Source organism: Arachis hypogaea, chromosome 15 (assembly GCF_003086295.3).
Source record: "Arachis hypogaea cultivar Tifrunner chromosome 15, arahy.Tifrunner.gnm2.J5K5, whole genome shotgun sequence".
NCBI classification, from domain to species: Eukaryota; Viridiplantae; Streptophyta; class Magnoliopsida; order Fabales; family Fabaceae; genus Arachis; species Arachis hypogaea.
This window is the reverse complement of record NC_092050.1, coordinates 115,466,654-115,481,942: the sequence shown is the minus strand read 5'-3', so window position 1 is coordinate 115,481,942 and position 15,289 is coordinate 115,466,654. Positions and strand designations below refer to the sequence as shown.

Here is a 15,289-nt window from a genome sequence, read left to right as displayed (position 1 = left end):
TTTGAATTAATTTGTCTTTATTGTATATGCTCGTGCAGGAATCATAATACTTGAAAATGTTTGGGAACAACGAGTACACTGCTTAGTACAAGTAGAAATCGATCATGTGTTAATATCTTTAATTCGGAAAAACTTTATTTTTTTGAAGTAGATGGGTACAGATGGCTCAAGTTATGTAGAATTGATTTTTTAGAAGTAGGCGATGACTCTGACTATGAAGAATTGCCCTTTTGAAAAGTATTATGTGGAGATAAAATAGTACTCTCCCTAGGAGTCCTGGTCGTCGTTACTTTTTTGACATTTTGTTATATGTTTATAAAAATTGTATATGATTTTTTGTCGCACGTAGTAAGAAAGAAATGCTACCCACTTTTGATAATATTTTATTTTGTAAGTATAATTTAGTGAAACTTTTTCTTAAATATGCTTAAGGAGATTAATGATGTAAAGTATGAGTAGTTTTATTATTCTTTTAGGAGATTATTTATTTATATATTTTTAAAAAGAATAATATATATTTTTATTTATGACATTAAAAGATAATTCAAAAAAGTATTATTGTTAATAAAGATAACACGTTAAAATTCTAAAATATAATTGGGATAATTTTTTTATTAGAAAAATAATTTAAATACATACATTGATATATTATAATTTATATATAATATAAGGAAGGGTATTAATGTAATTTCACTTAGTTATGATTTTTTTTCTTCTTACTTTTCCTTTCATCCAAACAAAAGAAAATTGTTCTCCTATTTTTTTTTCCATTCATTTTCTCTTCATCCAAATAACATAAAAAAAAAAAATCAACTTTTCCTTTCATTTTCTTTCCTTTTATTTTCTTTTCTCTCATTTTCCATCTTCCATCCAAACAAAACATTAGTAACAAATTCAATCCATTAAGGTTGGGTTTAAATTCTATCTTACCCTATCTATTGCTACCCCTAACTCCATTCTCACTTTTTCTGTCAACATGTTAAAATCTATGGCAGTGGTAGTCCCCCCAATAATGCTCTTTTGCAGCCAGTTTTAATTTTTTTTTTGCAACTGAAACTTTTATCTTCTTCATTCATCCATTTCCGTGCGGATCTATCACCTTTTCTGTCCTCTTTGTGTTGTCTAGACCATCTGCTCCTAATTCAACGTTTGTTCCACATTCAACTATACTTTTTTCGATGTATCTCATGTTATCTTCTTCTTTCTTAACTTTGTTCCCCTTAACTTCTACTTTCCTTCTATACTTGGCTTCTCTTACAAATATCTTCTTATCCCTTAATCACATTCTATTCATATCTGCTATTGCCTTTAAAATCCTTTTTTCCATAGTATATTGTATGAACGCAAATAAATAAATCTTTTCATTCCTTTCCTTCTATGACAGATATATGTCATTTATCCGACATATCCATTTAAACATATGGAACAACTCTTTCTTGGAGACATCTTTTGGTAGATTATCCACAAAGACCATGAACGATTCACTCTTCAATCATTAGTACTCCTTTTGATTCTAAACCCTCGGATCCTTTTTATAGTGTTGTGGTTGCCTAATTCTACCTCACCTTGTGTTTCCCATCTCTCTCGTTCTCTCATTGTTTTAGTGCCACTTAATTAATAAAGTAGGACTTGGGACTTGAGAAACTTCACCTGTAGTCTTTTCTGAATCACAATATACAAAAGCAGAGATGTAATTTAAAAGGACAAGTCAACATGCAGTTTTTTATTATGACAAATATCCTTTCATTTTATGTTTACTCTTTTATATACTAGTGGATTGATAGTCTTATTGTTTTGTTGATCATTTATAACTTGTATCACGTGTAGTTTCAATGAAGCCAAATTTGTTTGTTGCTGCACATGTTGGATCACTGGAACTGTTAATCGAATATCATCCATGCTAGTTCTCCCTTTAAGTATATGCACTCCAAACATGATATCATGATTCTTTAGCTTCGGTTGTGTCTATACATTCCAGATATACTTGAAAAAGAAATCACTATTTGATTCCATTCTTTTCCTAGAAGCTCTTCATTGGCATAGCCTTCTAAGTCATAAATATAAATATGGCTGGGACAAATCCTGACACTAATGTCAAAGAATCTGAAGTGAACATTGTCATTAGTGAACAGTGTTATTCAATGAAAAAGTGAGCAATCATTTGCAAAATCTTCCTTCAAAAGAAAAGACAAAAGATATGGCAGGGATCTTGTTATGAAACCAGAACAAAATTATTTGTCCACTGCTCTGATGCTCAAACCAATTTGGAATCCTTGTTTCTAGCAAATTGAATGTCTTGTTTCCTCCTTCTTCATGCAATTTTTTCTAGTCAATAATAATTTTATAATCAATTATTAATTTGGGATTTCATTAGTAATGTAAAAAATAACTAAAATAGATAGATACCTTATTCAATAACATCCTCTTAGTTGAGCAACTGAGAAAACACAGTAACTTGCATAGAAGCATTCTACGTTGCATTGGGTGGGATCCCACTAACTTCTTCAAGTAACTTGCAGCCATCCACCAAAAGAAACCTCAAAAAGCAACAATATTTGACGCAAGCTGGCAGAACTGTGAAACTACTATCTGACAAGTCTAATAATTTCACATTCAAAAACCGAGAAAGAAATTTTTTGAAGGAATTCATTTGATAGATTTCAAGCTCGCAAATAAACTTGTGTTGTGGTATTAGTTGACAATACTGGCACTACTGAGTTCACTTGCACTTCTTGTTGATCTTCCTCTTCTTCGCTTGGTAATAGCAAATCTTTATATTCTCAAAGTTTCAAGTCATTAAGTTCTGGCATCATGACAATGCTGCTTGGCAATTGAATGATTCCACAATAATACAGACCCGAGTAAGATTACAAATGGAATAAGGCAATTCTTTTATAGAAGTTTCATGCAAATCGAGCTGTGTTATTTTTTTCATTTTCTCTAATATTCTAGGAAAACTCTCAAGATTTGTAGAAAAAGGATTGAATCTAGGGCCATTTTTTGTGCTTTTTAACTTAAACATCAAAATAAATTTAAAACTTAGTTGATTTGGTGTCTGCAAAAATAATTATGTAAAAGACATTTTATTTTTGTCTCATAAAATTTAAAAAGACAAAGCAGAAAAAAAGAGCTTGCACCATCATATATCTTGGTTTAGTCACTTAGTATAATGTAATTTACATTCAATTTCCACCATAACAATAGTAGAATTTTTACTATAATTTCAGAGAAATTACATTTACCAATTCTTTAGAATTCTTCTTAATCCTAGTAAGGAACACACAAACTTCTAACTAAGCTTGTCACCACTAAACTAACTTAGCTTAGACTTTAACATTAAATACTCTCTTAACTTAACAAAAAAAAAATTTCTCAAACTCATGACATAAAATATAAAAATACATTAAAAGAGTTTGGCATATTAATGACATTTTCTTTAAGTTAAATTCTGTTTATTTTTTCTCTCTATAGCTTTTACATATTCCCATATTTACCTTTTTTTCTAGTTAATTAATATATACATTAAATGAACTATTATTTGAATTTTTTATTTATATTCTTTATTTTTTATTTTTTTATAGGTGATTTTATTAAAAATGTCAAGACAATGTCTTATAAATTAAAAATATAAACGGAAAGTATAAAGTATATTTTGAAGTATTGGTTGTTTAAAAAAAAATGTGCATATATTTCCTTATAAATTTGGTATTTTTGTTTATTGTATTAGATCTTTTTCTTGCTTAAAATCAAATACTTTATATATTTTTATTTTATACCGTTATTTAGCATTTATATAAATAATAAAAAATATACAAACTAACTTATTTTATATGAGTTAAATATGTCTATAAATGTTTATTTTAAAAATTATTTTAAACATAAATAATAATTAATGATTTCTTAAACTAGTTTATATTATTATTATTATTATTATTATTATTATTATTATTATTATTATCATTATTATTATTATCATTATTATGCACAATCGTGCAGTACATCTAATAGTCAAACACAAAAGTCAGATGAAATCACCATAGAATTAGTTTTGTTTGAAGGGCAAACTCATCGTGCCTTTGATTTCTTAAACTAATTTATATTTTTCTTTTTTTTAAGCCAATGTTTTATTTTTTTTTTCTGTTAATAACACATGGTTACGCTCATAATACAAAATTAGTGCATTTTCTATCTTTTCTTTGGTTTATCAATTAGTTGTGAAGTTTCTAAAAGAGAGACACCTTGTTACCCTTAACAAGCTCCATAGTTTTTCTGCAAAACAAAGAGAGAGAGAAAGAGAAAGAGAGAAAAAATAGAACAAACACGAAGAAGGAAAGAAAATACATAACTCTTTTTTTTCTCTCTTTCCAAAAGAAAATCTCGATCTTCATTTGTCCTCTCTTCGTGTTTCTTCCCATTTTTCATTTCTTCTTCATCATTTCCCTTTTCTCACGAAATTTCATTCCTTTTCAAAAATTTAAAAAGAAATTCCTTTTGAACGAATTCCAGTTATTAAACTGTTTTGTTCCCTCATTATTGCACCGTGGTTTCTGTGAAAATAGCGTATGCTTGAATTCGTCACGTCCAAAACAAAAAAGATACAATGCGCAAATCTCTTGGAAGGTCAAAATGCAAGATCCAATCCAATTCTTTGCTCAACCCTTTCGCCTTCTTCGAATCCTTCCTATTATTGTTCTTCATGCACGTGTGAAACCGTTAGAGAATTTATCAAATGCCATAAATTTTCAGGCTTATTTTGTGCCAGCCTCTATTTTGGTGCAAAGATGTTTCTATGAGGGAGTTGAAGATATAACACAAAGGGGAAATAGTTTCCAATTCGGGTTGTGAATAACAACCAAAATTCTAATCGAGTCATTATATTAGTTTGACTCCTCCCTTTTTTCTGCATATAGAAAGAAAAAACAAGACATTGAAATAAAAATGAGGAAGGGTACTAGAAAATTAAGAAAGCTACGTCTGAGCAAGATCTACACTTTCGCATGTGGTAAGAAATCATTACTGAATGAAGAACATTCTCGAATTGGAAGTCCTGGCTTTTCAAGGGTGGTTCTGTTGAATGAGCCTTCAGAGAGCTCTGAAAATGCTTCTGGGAACAACAATGACAACCACCACTATGCAGATAATGTTGTGAGATCCACAAAGTACACTGTTGCAAATTTCTTACCCAAGTCACTATTTGAGCAGTTTAGGAGAGTGGCAAATTTCTTTTTCTTGGTGACCGGTGTATTGTCCTTTACCAAGCTTGCGCCTTATACAGCTGTCAGTGCCATTCTGCCCTTGATTGTTGTCATTACTGCAACAATGGTCAAAGAGGGTATTGAAGATATGCGTCGCAAAAAGCAGGTACTACATTCATAAACAGTTATTTAAAGCTAAATGTTGGATTTATTACTTTAATACTTAATTTAAATTCAATTTGAATCTTACATTATTTTTAACAAAAATACTATGTACACATACAAAATTAATTATCAAATTAGTCATTATGTATTTGTATATAAATATTTAATTTATTTTTAATATATATTTTATACTGCTAATTGAATTGATAGCCAATTTTTTGTATATATATAATATAATTATATTCTTAATTTTTCTATCAAGATAGTTCATAGTTATATAAGTGATAAATTTTTATTAGATCTCTATAAAGATTGATAGTACTATTTTTCTAAAATAAGATCAGTTTCATTTTATCAATCAATTTCAATGTAAATTTTAATTCTGAAGTCGCTAATTTGTTGTAAGTGTAAAAAATGAGACACCAAAGCATTCCATTATAGTACCTGTTTTTATCTTTTTTATTTTTAGTTGGAAGGAAGTGATTTCATAAATGAGTCTTGCATTGGTGTTAAAAGAAAGTTATTATGTGATAGTAGATAACTTTCCTAGTCGGAATATGAGCATTGCAGGATATTGAGGTGAACAATAGAATAGTGGAAGTGCATAAAGGGGATGGAGTTTTTGAATGTACTGAGTGGAAGAACCTAAAGGTGGGTGACATAGTTAAGGTTGAAAAGGATGAGTTCTTCCCTGCAGACCTACTACTTCTTTCATCAAGTTATGAGGATGCAGTTTGTTATGTTGAGACCATGAACTTAGATGGAGAAACAAACTTGAAGTTGAAACAAGGCTTGGAAGTTACTTGCTCCTTAACGGAAGACAACTTGAGTGATTTCAGAGCTTCAATCAAATGTGAAGACCCCAATGCAAACTTGTATACATTTGTTGGAAGCATAGAGTTTAAGGAGCAAGTTTATGCACTTTCTCCCCAGCAGCTTCTCCTAAGAGATTCCAAACTGCGCAACACGGACTACATATTTGGAGCTGTCATCTTCACCGGTCATGACACAAAGGTTATCCAAAACTCGGTTTCTCCACCTTCCAAGAGAAGCAAGATCGAGAGGAAGATGGATCGGGTTATCTATTTCATGTTCTTAATCTTGTTCCTAATGGCATTTGTTGGATCAGTTTTCTTTGGCATTGAAACTAAACAAGACTTGAACAATAATGTGATGAAAAGATGGTATCTAAGGCCAGATGATTCTACAATTTTCTTTGATCCGAAAAGAGCACCTGCTGCTGCTTTCTTCCATTGTTTAACAGCCTTAATGTTATACAGCTTCTTTATTCCGATCTCATTGTATGTATCCATCGAAGTTGTTAAGGTCCTTCAGAGCATTTTCATAAACCAAGATATCCTAATGTATCATGAAGAAACAGACAAGCCGGCTCATGCCATCACTTCCAACTTGAATGAGGAACTCGGCCAAGTTCACACAATTCTTTCTGATAAAACTGGAACTCTCACTTGCAATTCAATGGAGTTCATCAAATGTTCTATTGCCGGAGTCGCTTATGGTCGTGGAGTCACAGAGGTCGAGAAGGCCATGAACAGAAGAAATGGATTGGAATTTGATGACTTAAGAAACTCTCCTGATAGAAAGGCACCAATCAAAGGTTTTAATTTTACAGATGAAAGGATCATGGATGGAAATTGGGTTAATGAGCCTCATGCAAATGTTATCCAGAATTTCTTTCGATTATTGGCAATTTGTCATACAGCTATACCAGAAATTAATGAAGACACAGGAAATATCTCTTATGAAGCTGAATCTCCAGATGAAGCAGCATTCGTCATTGCCGCCAAAGAACTTGGCTTTGAATTCTACAAAAGGACTCAGACTAGTTTATCAATCTTTGAGTTGGATCCTGTTTCTCAAGAAAAAGTTAAAAGGCAAGCTTCTTTGTTTTTATATTATTTGTTTCTTTGTATGTTTGCCAATCAACTTTTTAAGGTGAATTCTTGTTGGAAACCTACATGAATTACATATTAACCATTTTGGTCTTTCAAAACAAAACATCAAGTGTCCCCAACGTTGTTGCTAGACCAATTAAAAACTACAAGGAGTGGGATTGTGTCAATTCCAACAATAATTAATGACAATGTTAGAGATAACGAAGAAATTAAAGATTTTTTTTTCACATATGTTTCATCTTGTTGTCTTGAGTTTTTTTGTTTAAAAAAAAAATTATTGATATGATAGGTAAATTGTATCAGTAATGTACATTTCTGGATTAAAAATTATTGACTAAATTTTCTTTGATGACATCTAACTTCTAGTTTATGCATTGGCATAAATGGTGGAAAAAGTTGTCCCTATTGTTTTGGATAAGACAATTTTGTAATCTAGCACTTTTTAAGCTTCTTTGTTGATTTTCTATTATTTGCCTATTATTTTTTTTGTTGTCTTTCAATTTAAGGAATTCACTTGTAAAGAAAATACATTTACGATGTTATATTCCAAATTTTCTTATTGTTTATAGCTACTGCTTTTGGAATTTTCAATTTTCAAGGTAAGATTGATTAATACACCATATATGTACTGACTAATCATATTTTACAGGACATACATGCTTCTCCATGTTTTAGAATTCAATAGCACAAGAAAGCGAATGTCAGTCATAGTAAAAGATGAAAAGGGAAGAATTTTGCTACTTTGTAAAGGTGCTGACAGGTTTGTGATATTTTTTAAAAATAAAAGTAATTTAAAGATACAATAATATAAAATTATATTTTTGTTCATTTATTATGCTAAAACATATTTACTTTTGCTTGAAAAAAATTGCCTAACACAATAAATTTTTGAATCACTTAATGGGTTCAAAGTTCAAACACACACTATATACATTTAATATTCGATATGCAAACTTTGCTTATGTCATTTTTATTTTCCTTGGAAGTGTCATGTTTGAAAGACTTGCAAACAATGGAAGAAAGTTTGAAGAGAAAATCTTGGAACATGTACATGAGTATGCCGATGCAGGTTTGAGGACATTGATACTAGCGTTCCGTGAACTTGATGAAGAAGAATACAAGGAGTTTCATGATAAATTTACCGAAGCAAAAAATTCAGTTTCAGCAGATCGAGAAACAATGATTGAGGAAGTATCAGATAACATCGAGAGGAATATGATTCTACTTGGTGCCACTGCAATAGAGGACAAGCTCCAACACGGGGTACGTTAGGGGGATAGAATTTAGGGCTTATAATTTAGAAGGTAGAGGTAAAAGATTTATGACGCAGAGTCAAAAATTTAAGATAAGTAAAATAAAAAAAAAATGATTAATATTGGCCGAAAAAAATTAATTTCCTAGCATTATTACTCGTATTTATCATATGAAATAGGACTTCAAAATGATGCTTCTATGTTTTGCTAGGTTCCGAATTGCATTGACAAGCTTTCTCAAGCAGGAATTAAAATCTGGGTTTTGACAGGGGATAAAATGGAGACTGCCATCAATATTGGGTATGACATTTTGGTTATGCAGTTTTTATAGTGGCTTCAGCATGAAAATTATTTTTCAAGATGTTTGACTACAACATACACTACAGTTTTGCTTGTAGTTTACTTAGAGAAGGAATGACGCAAATCATAATTCATTTGGATACTCCAGAAATTCGATCACTAGAGAAGGTTGGAGATAAGAGAGAAATTTTCAAGGTAAAAATAAATTCCAGCCTTAATTTTATGTTCTTTTACCCTAAATTTTATGTGCTAACCCATCAACTCATGGGTTTTGACCCAATCCAACTAGAAAATATGGGTTGGTTCAAACTCGAAAAAATAGCATCCCATGATTTTGGTAGACAGGTACAGCCTACTAGTAAAAGCAATACAAATATCTAACAAAAGCAATAGGGATGGCAAAATTTCCCGAGACGCGGGGATCCCTGCGGGGACTGCCCCGAATGGGGATCCGATTGTGGGGAATTTTCCCCGCGGGGATGGGGATGGGGGACAAAATTCCCCCGAAGCAGGCGTGGGGACCCGAGCGGGGATCCCCGCCCCGTCCCCGCTATTCCCCGAAATTTATGAATTCCTTAAATTATCCTTAATAGTTTATTTCTCATATATGTTTTTTAGTCATTTCTCACACATACATATATAGAAACCCAAAACTCCTAATCTTTATTTGCATAACCCTTCTTCAATTCAGAGATCTCTAAGGCTGTCCATACTCCATCTAACCTCTCTGCAGCCACCCCCTCGTCACCCTTCTCACTGAATCGTCACACCTCACCGTGCCATCACCTTTATCGCGTCGTAATTTCTATTTGCGGCGTTCTTTTTCATAACTCTGCCGTCGTGTCCATTCTCCTCTCTATTGCCACGTCTCTTACCTCGTCCACTGCTTTGTCGTTTGACTCGTCGTTGCGTCCCCCTATTGCGTTATTTCGAGAGAAGTCACCATCGTATCATTTAGACTTTTTGTATAAAATCTTGCAGTTTTTGTATAAGATAGATACTTGCAACTCTATTCATATGGAAATTAATAATTAGTTAGAACTATTATGTAGATGGGGAATGGGGTCCCCGCGGGGAATGGGGCCCCGTGGGGAATGGGGATGGGGAGCAATATTCCCCCACGGCGGGAAATGGGGCGGGGATGGGGAGCAAATCTGAGGGCGGGGATGGGGAGCAGGGAGGCATCCCCCGCCCCTGCCCTGCCCCATTGACATCCCTAAAAAGCAATGAGTAATATTTTCAATAAGGCAGCCATTATTATCAAGCAAATATATTAAATAGAATAATAATAAAAATATACTAAAATTTTAATATGAAAAACTTTTTTAACGTGAGAAGTAAAAATAATACTAAAAAATATATTTTTTATAATTAAATATAGAGTATAAGAAGAGAATCTTTAATAAAACACAAATTATACATACACCAGCAGCCAAAATAATAAAACTTACAAATAAGAGATAAGAAAATGAAAATATCTAAAATTCAGAATTACTTTGTAACAACAAATTTTATTTTTATAGACTCATACCAATGATCCAACTATTCAAAATGAAGAACCAAATAATCAGTCTAAATTTTAGGCCAATCTAATGGTAAATAAACAAAAAAATTGTTGTTAAAAAATGACAGCTCTGCACAAAAAACAGATATAATATTTTCACTCTTCTCTCGTTCTATAGTTGTTCTCTCTCACTCACAATAATCTCCCAAAAACCTAATTAGAGAATTGCAAGTGGGTGCAAAGAAAAAATTTCAAATTTTTTATTTGGGCGAGAAGAGAAATCAGTTCAATTGATTTGTGGGTGGATTTAATCATATATAACCTATGCCACCCACCAATAATGTAATCTTAAAACAAAGAAAACAATATATATATATATTTTTTGTTAGTTGATGGCAAAAAACAAATATATATATTATAATATTTCATTTTAAAAAAGATGAAAAGGACTAATACTGTTGTAAAAATTGGACTTTGTCATTGATCAAGTACGCATAATTTCTATATATACCTTCTTATAGTTACACACATATATATAATTCTTTTAAGGTGGAAAGAATTAAGGTCGAAAGGTTAAAAAAAATGACAAAAAGAAAACTTACCCAACCCAACCCACATACGTCTTTTAAGCGGTGTTTGTTTATATAGACAGGACACTGAGATAGAGATACAGAGACACAAAATCATGTTTGACAAAAGAGACAGAGTAACACGAATTATGGCCCGAACCGATCCGAAATAATGACTGGGTCTATTTTTGAGACCCTAACCCAACCCTAGACATGATGAAATCACACCAAATTAACATCTAAAGAGTTTGTGGCCGGGCCGAGTCTTCGGGTCAGGCCGCGTCGGACCATGAACACCCCTAACGTCCATACATATAATGATATGGTCCACTTATTTACTTTCAATATATTCTTCAATACGCTCCTTTATTTATCTTTTTTATTTTTTATGTCTTCCTTTTCACGTTATAAATCGTCTTTGTTGCTCGTGTTTTATGGAATTCACTAGAATTCAAATGTCTTGATGAAACTATAAAGCTATGATAATTTTGTTCCAACTTATATTATATCTTAGGCTTCAAGAAAAAGTATTCACCGTCAACTATCACAAGGTGCTCAACAAATTGCAGCTGCTAGTGGAACCCCTGAGCAAGCATTTGCTCTAATTATTGATGGCAAATCACTTACTTATGCTTTAGAGGATGATATGAAGGACTTACTTCTGGATTTAGCAACTAAATGTGCATCTGTTATTTGTTGTCGCTCATCGCCAAAACAGAAAGCATTGGTATGTTTTGGTCTATTGGGTTTCTTCTCCATTTGGCATCATCTCTTTTTTATTCTACTCCTTATGATAAGAATTTTAAGAGTAATATTCCAAGTCAACCTAAAGAATTTTTAGTTAAACACTTATTATTCAACAAATTTTAATGGCCAATTAGTCTCCAAACTTTTATTTTGTTATACAAATTGGTTCTCATATTATATTTTGCCTTTTTAAAAGGACTGATTTAAAAATGTTAAAAATGCTTAAAGACTATTATGTCTTTACTAAATAAACAATAAAGACTAATTTGTCTAACTTCTTAAAAACTAATTTGGTGATTAAAATTTGTTGATGATCACGACTAAAAATTCGTTAGGAACTGATTTAGAATATTACCCTCATTCTAATTATATTGTTAAAAAGGCTGGCTTAAAATAATTTTTCTTGGTTATTCTTTTAAAGGTGACCAGACTTGTAAAATCTAGAACCGGTAAAACTACGTTAGCTATTGGGGATGGAGCTAATGATGTGGGAATGCTTCAAGAAGCGGACATAGGGATTGGAATCAGTGGTGTTGAAGGAATGCAGGTTATTCACAAAAAAAAAAAGGATAAATTGTTCTCGTTTTGCTCTTTTCGTTGGTCTTTGCTTCCATTTCCTTTGTTTTTATTGCATGTTGTTATTTGTATCTTACAGGCTGTTATGTCCAGTGATGTTGCAATTGCACAGTTTTGTTATTTGGAACGACTACTTCTTGTGCATGGACATTGGTGTTACCGAAGAATCTCATCAATGGTATAGGCAACAATAAATATATTAGGAAAAGTATATTTTTTTTCTTAACATTTTGGGGTGATTTCAATTTTCTTCCAAACATTTTCTTTTTCTATTTTTATCTCTTAGCATCTTCAATGCAGTTTAATTTTCAAATCATTTTAAAAACTAAAAAGTAATATAAAAGTAATGGAAAAGTATAGGGTAGCAAGCAAAAATGCTGTTAGTAACATTGCGGGATTGAAAAGTAATTATATATGTTATTAAGGTTAGGATAAAAAATAAAACCAAAATAATGATTAGGAACAAAGTCGAAATCACCCCTAAAAGGTCACCTTGACTTTTATTTGGTATATTAACTTGCTCATTCTTCTTATTACAGATATGTTATTTCTTTTACAAGAATATCACATTTGGCTTCACTTTATTCTTGTTTGAGGTCCATGCGTCGTTTTCTGGAGAACCTGCATATAATGATTGGTTTTTGTCTCTGTATAATGTCTTTTTTTCGTCACTTCCAGTCATTGCCCTTGGGGTCTTTGACCAGGATGTATCAGCCCGGTTTTGTTTGAGGGTAAGCTTATTGTTCAAATATTTTATTAGGGTTTTCATGTTTCTAATAATGTTTTTCAAATGAAAATTCAATAGCCCTATTTTGGTTGACAGAATAGCAAAGATAGAGAGTCCATATAAAGAAGCTAGAAAAAAAACTTGCAATAATTTGTACATGATTAGGCCTTTCTTGACATATTGATTGATGAGTAAATTTCCTTTTTGATTTTTATCGTTTGTCGTAAAGACAAAATGCCTTTTCACAATTCAAAAATTTTAATCAGTTTTTAATTATTCAAGTGATTAGTTTAAGAAGCCTTTAATACATCAGTAAATTACTATTTATAGGAAGTATTTAGACCAATTATTTGAATGGTTGAAAACTAATTAAAAATTTTTAAATATGGAGAGACGCTTTGTCTTTTAGACAAATGATTAGGAATTAGAAAAGACATTTATTCTTGATTGCTTTTTAACTCTCATGGTGACTTTTCGATATTATCTTGACATTGACATAATAGAAATATGATATGGTTCGTGTTGAACACTTTACACACTAGCCTTAAAAAGTCTGGTGTAATCTTTCACTCTTGATCAAGTTTGTGGGATTTGAATTAGGCTTATTCAGTTTTGGTATCCAGAGAGCCCATTATAAAGGGAAGTAAATAGAACCCTTTCCATGTTGATCACTTGTATCTTACCATGTAAATAAATCCTCATGCTTATATGAAGTAAAATTCACTAATCATTGATTTATCTTATATTGGTTTCTGGTTTTCATTTCTTCGATAATCGGTTTCTGTTATTTTTTTATTGATGTGGCAGTTTCCTATGTTATATCGAGAAGGTGTAGAAAACATCCTCTTTAGCTGGCGTCGAATACTTAGTTGGATGCTTAATGGATTTATTAGCTCCATACTAATTTTCTTCTTCTGCACAAAAGCTATGGAGATTCAAGCCTTTGATGAAGGAGGAAGAACGGCAGGAAGAGATATACTAGGAGCAACAATGTACACTTGTGTGGTTTGGGTAGTAAACCTGCAAATGGCACTTGCTGTAAATTACTTCACCCTGATTCAACATGTTTTAATATGGGGCTCCATTGTTATCTGGTATATCTTCCTCCTTGCCTATGGAGCAATGGCCTCATCGTTTTCTGGAAACGCTTACCATGTCTTTGTTGAAACTCTGGCTCCGACTCCATGCTATTGGCTGTTGATATTTTTTGTGGTAATCACAACTCTTGTACCATACTTCACTTTCTCAGCACTACAGATGCGATTCTTTCCCATGTATCATGAAATAGTGCAGTGGTTAAGGCACAAAGGAAAGACGAATGATCCCGAGTTTTGCGCTATGGTGCGGCAAAGTTCATTGAGGCCGACAACTGTTGGATCAACGGCACGCAGAGTGGCCAAGACTAACAGCCTTAGAGGCAGCTTCACTGACCATAGATGATATCTATATTTTTGACTATTCTTTTTTCCATATTCAAAAAAGAAATGTAGTTTTGTGTATAGAAAGTTGAAAATATATTTGTTGTGCATATAATTTTTGAATTGCTTACTCACTACAAGGGAATGTTGCTTGTATATCCACTTTCATGGTAAGCGCATAATGCACAAAACCTTTTTTCATTTTGGGGGATTGTTTTTTTGTGGATTGGGGGAGTTGAAGTTTGATTGCAGAATGGAGAATAAACTATCTATTTGTTTTATTTGTTAATTTGTCTTCGTCACGGAGTAAGTATTATTTCAAATGGTTCTGCTAAGATTTTTAACTTAATAGAATTTCTATACCGTCAAGATCAACGTTTTTTTACATATACCACAATTTCCTTCCTAACCCAGAGTCATCAAACAAAGTTAAGTTCTTCTCTATCTTTTTCTCTTAGCATTACTTCCCTACAGAAAGTGGAGGAAATTTAATTGGTTCTGCTCTTTTGAGTAATGAAGAGAGCAAAGTTCTGAAAATCGGACCGATCATCGAACCGTTTTAGTGATTGGTTCATTAGTTTATTAGTCCAATCGATTCAATCGTGGTTCAACTAAAATAACCGTTTTATAATAAAATAATAAATAAAATATAAATAAACACACTAAAATTAATAAAAACTAACTATATTTAACTAAGATTAACAAAATTTTCAAACATAATTTTAACAAGATCAACACAATAATTAACGCGCTTTAACAAAAATCAACAGTTTTCAAACCAATTTTAACAAGTTCAGCACAATGCTTATTAACAAAAAAAAAAAAGCATTGAATGAGCACTATTAACTCTCTAATAGCTTAATAACATCCTTTCCTTCCCAATAGTTTCAAAGTAATCTCTAGCTCATCCCACAATAAA

General features: G+C 31.9%; 1 protein-coding gene across 1 annotated transcript; it reads left to right on the top strand.

Annotated features, from left to right (window-relative positions):
• The first annotated feature begins 4,219 nt into the window (after positions 1-4,219).
• Positions 4,220-14,659, top strand: LOC112750502 (putative phospholipid-transporting ATPase 9). The gene is made up of 11 exons (XM_025799253.3): positions 4,220-5,361; positions 5,931-7,255; positions 7,926-8,036; positions 8,263-8,539; positions 8,741-8,829; positions 8,916-9,024; positions 11,417-11,629; positions 12,071-12,196; positions 12,305-12,403; positions 12,765-12,956; positions 13,760-14,659. Exons 1-11 carry the CDS (start codon positions 4,939-4,941, stop codon positions 14,390-14,392), a joined length of 3,597 nt encoding a protein of 1,198 aa, XP_025655038.1. The 5' UTR covers positions 4,220-4,938; the 3' UTR covers positions 14,393-14,659.
• The last annotated feature ends 630 nt before the right edge of the window (positions 14,660-15,289 follow it).

Coding starts and splice junctions, on each gene's coding strand:
- LOC112750502 (XM_025799253.3), top strand. CDS start 4,939: ATGAGGAAGGGTACTAGAAAATTAAGAAAGCTACGTCTGAGCAAGATC. Junction 8,540..8,740: donor AGGACAAGCTCCAACACGGG/GTACGTTAGGGG, acceptor ATGTTTTGCTAG/GTTCCGAATTGCATTGACAA. Junction 9,025..11,416: donor ATAAGAGAGAAATTTTCAAG/GTAAAAATAAAT, acceptor ATTATATCTTAG/GCTTCAAGAAAAAGTATTCA.